This window comes from Myxocyprinus asiaticus, chromosome 5 (assembly GCF_019703515.2).
Source record: "Myxocyprinus asiaticus isolate MX2 ecotype Aquarium Trade chromosome 5, UBuf_Myxa_2, whole genome shotgun sequence".
NCBI lineage: Eukaryota > Metazoa > Chordata > Actinopteri > Cypriniformes > Catostomidae > Myxocyprinus > Myxocyprinus asiaticus.
The window spans coordinates 13,965,156-13,967,924 of record NC_059348.1 but is presented as its reverse complement, the minus strand read 5'-3'; the positions used below and the strand labels follow the sequence as shown (position 1 = coordinate 13,967,924).

General features: G+C 40.4%; 1 protein-coding gene across 1 annotated transcript in view; it reads left to right on the top strand.

Annotated features, from left to right (window-relative positions):
- Positions 1-2,062: 2,062 nt before the first annotated feature.
- Positions 2,063-2,769, top strand: part of LOC127441632 (phospholipase ABHD3-like) — a 28,695-nt gene continuing 27,988 nt past the window's right edge. Inside the window, exon 1 of the mRNA XM_051699249.1 lies at positions 2,063-2,475. Within this exon, the coding sequence (XP_051555209.1) occupies positions 2,314-2,475 (162 nt within the window). The 5' untranslated portion in view covers positions 2,063-2,313. The remainder of the gene's footprint in view (positions 2,476-2,769) is intronic.

The following is a 2,769-nucleotide window of genomic DNA, read 5'->3' as shown; positions in this document are numbered from 1 at the left end:
GATGCTGCAACCCCCATGCTTCATGGTTGGGATGGTGATCTTTGGATTGCAAGCCTCACCCTTTTTCCTTCTAACATAACGATGGTCATTATGTTAATATATCATTATGTAAACAGTTCAATATTTGTTTCATCAGACCAGAGGACATTTCTCCAAAAAGTAAGATCTTTGTCCCCATGTGCACTTGCAAACTGTAGTCTGACTTTTTATGGTGGTTTTGGAGCAGTGGTTTGGTTTCTTCCTTGCTGAGCAGCCTTTCAGGTTATGTCGATATAGGGCTCGTTTTTACTGTGGATATAGATACTTGTCTACCTGTTTCCTCCAGTATCTTCACAAGGTACTTTGCTGTTGTTCTGGGATTGATTTGCACTTTTCTCACCAAACTACATTAATCTCTAGGAGACAGAATGCATCTCCTTTCTGAGCGGTATGATGGCTGCGTGGTCCCATGGTGTTTATTCTTGCGTACTATTGTTTGTACAGATGAACATGGTACCTTCAGGCATTTGGAAATTGCTCCCAAGGATGAACCAGACTTGTGGAGATCCACAGTTTTTTTCTGAGGTCTTGGCTGATGTCTTTTGATTTTCCCATAATGTCAAGAAAAGAGGCACTGAGTTTGAAGGTAGGCCTTAAAATACATCTGCAGGTACACCTCCAATTCAGTACAACTCCTATCAGAAGCTAATTGGTTAATTGGCTAAAGGCTTGACATCATTTTCTGGAATTTTCCAAGCTGCTTAAAGGCACAGTTAACTTAGTTTATGTAAACTTCTGACCCACTGGAATTGTGATATAGTCAATTAAGTGAAACAGTCTGACTGTGAACAATTGTTGGAAAAAATACTTGTATCATGCACAAAGTAGATGTCCTAAACAACTTGCCAAAACTATAGTTTGCTACTATTAAATCTGTGGAGTGGTTAAAAAAATGAGTTTTAATGACTTCAACCTAAGTGTATGTAAATTTATGTAGTAATAAATATATGTAGTAATAACTTGTATATATCAGTGGACGACATTCATAAATATGAATTTGGTCAGGCTGTCATTGTATGGTAACCTTAGTCACGAAACCGAATTAAAAATTGGTCATCGCGGCGAATTCACCCATCAACGTTCACTAGACTTGAACTCCACACAAAATCCGCGGGGGGAACCCTCGTCATCTGTAAGTCAATCGCGCAGATTTCCATCTAAATGACTGTATTTTGCTCACGTCAATTCACTGTGTGAAGGTATATGTGACCGCTCCTTTAGGAGAGAAGAGCACTTAGGAGGGCTGATTGAAATTGGAGATTTATAGTAAAGACAGACAGGACTTAACTATTGATCTTTTTCACACCCACACCTATCATAGCACTTCTGAAGACATGGATTTACCCACTGGAGTTGTATGGATTACTTCTATGCTGACTTTTATGTGATTTTTGGAGCTTCAAAGTTTTGGTCACCATTCACTTGCATTGTAACGAACTACAGAGCTGAGATATTCTTCTAAAAATCTTCATTTGTGTTCAGCAGAAGACAGAAACTCATACACATCTGGGATGGCATGAGGGTGAGTAAATGATGAGAGAATTTTAATTTTTTGGCTGAACTATTCCTTTAATATTCACGAACAAGCCCACAACACAGTAGCTCATGTGGCTCAGAATGTTACTTTGAAAACTCAGGACACTTTTTATTTTTTTGCTAACTTGCGAAGTACACAACTTCACCGTCCCAACTGATTAATATCAGAAATTGCTCCCAGACTAGCAAATAATAATAATGGAAAAATAAAAAATAAAATAAAAATAAAGACCGGAAAATGCATCTTGCAACCTCAAACGATTTTGATTGGTTCGTTGTCGTTGGCGTTGAGTAAAGTAACATGTGCAACGTGACAGTACATTTCACCGCAGCAGAGAGGAAGCAGTAATAAAACCTTTATTAACTAGTAAAAAAACAACTAAACGAGTTAAAAGAAGAGAGTCCATGTGCTAGTGTAGTGTACCGCCTTAATGTGATTTGAACAGTATTTATGCAATCCACCATATACACTAAAATGAAATACCGAACCATTATGCTCCGCCCACTTTGGCTTGCTATGTTCCCATTCAAAGGGCGGGTTGAATTGCATTTGCATTAGCAGCATTGTCTTGTGCCTCTGCAGTCTTCGCTTCGCCTGCTCCACACAGACACAGCGTCACCCATCTCCCCATACTGAAAGTCCTGTCTCTGTTCACTTTACATTTGGACGCGCTTCCTCCAGCACTGCGCCGCCAGCGTCTCAGCAGTCGGATCCGTGGGGTTAACAGGGACTCGGCAATGATCTCACCGGAATTCAATTTGAATTTCTTTACGAGTGACCTTTCACTTTACCTCAAAAATCAAGTTAAAATCGGGCTATTCGGCTCTGGAGTGGGACTCTCTGTAGTGCTCGGGTTCAGTGCCGCCTATGTCTGCTACTACTTGATGTCCGTGGCCAAGGTAAGGTGACAGGAAAACGGAGTCGGCCCGTGAAGTCGAATGCTCGTGCACGAGACTGGGTCGTATTTGCAGCGGTTCAATCAGAGCGCGAGAACTGCCAGCTAATGATGTCATGATGCAGGAGGCGATTATTCAGTCCACATATGCCGCATGTATAGTGTATTAATAGGCCCTGAAATATGTATTAAAGGTGTCATATGTCTGAAGAAGCATTTCGAAATAAAAGCATTGGAGAACAGTGCCAAACGTTTCTGAATTGGACATATGCAACTATGAAACAAAATTATTTTGGAA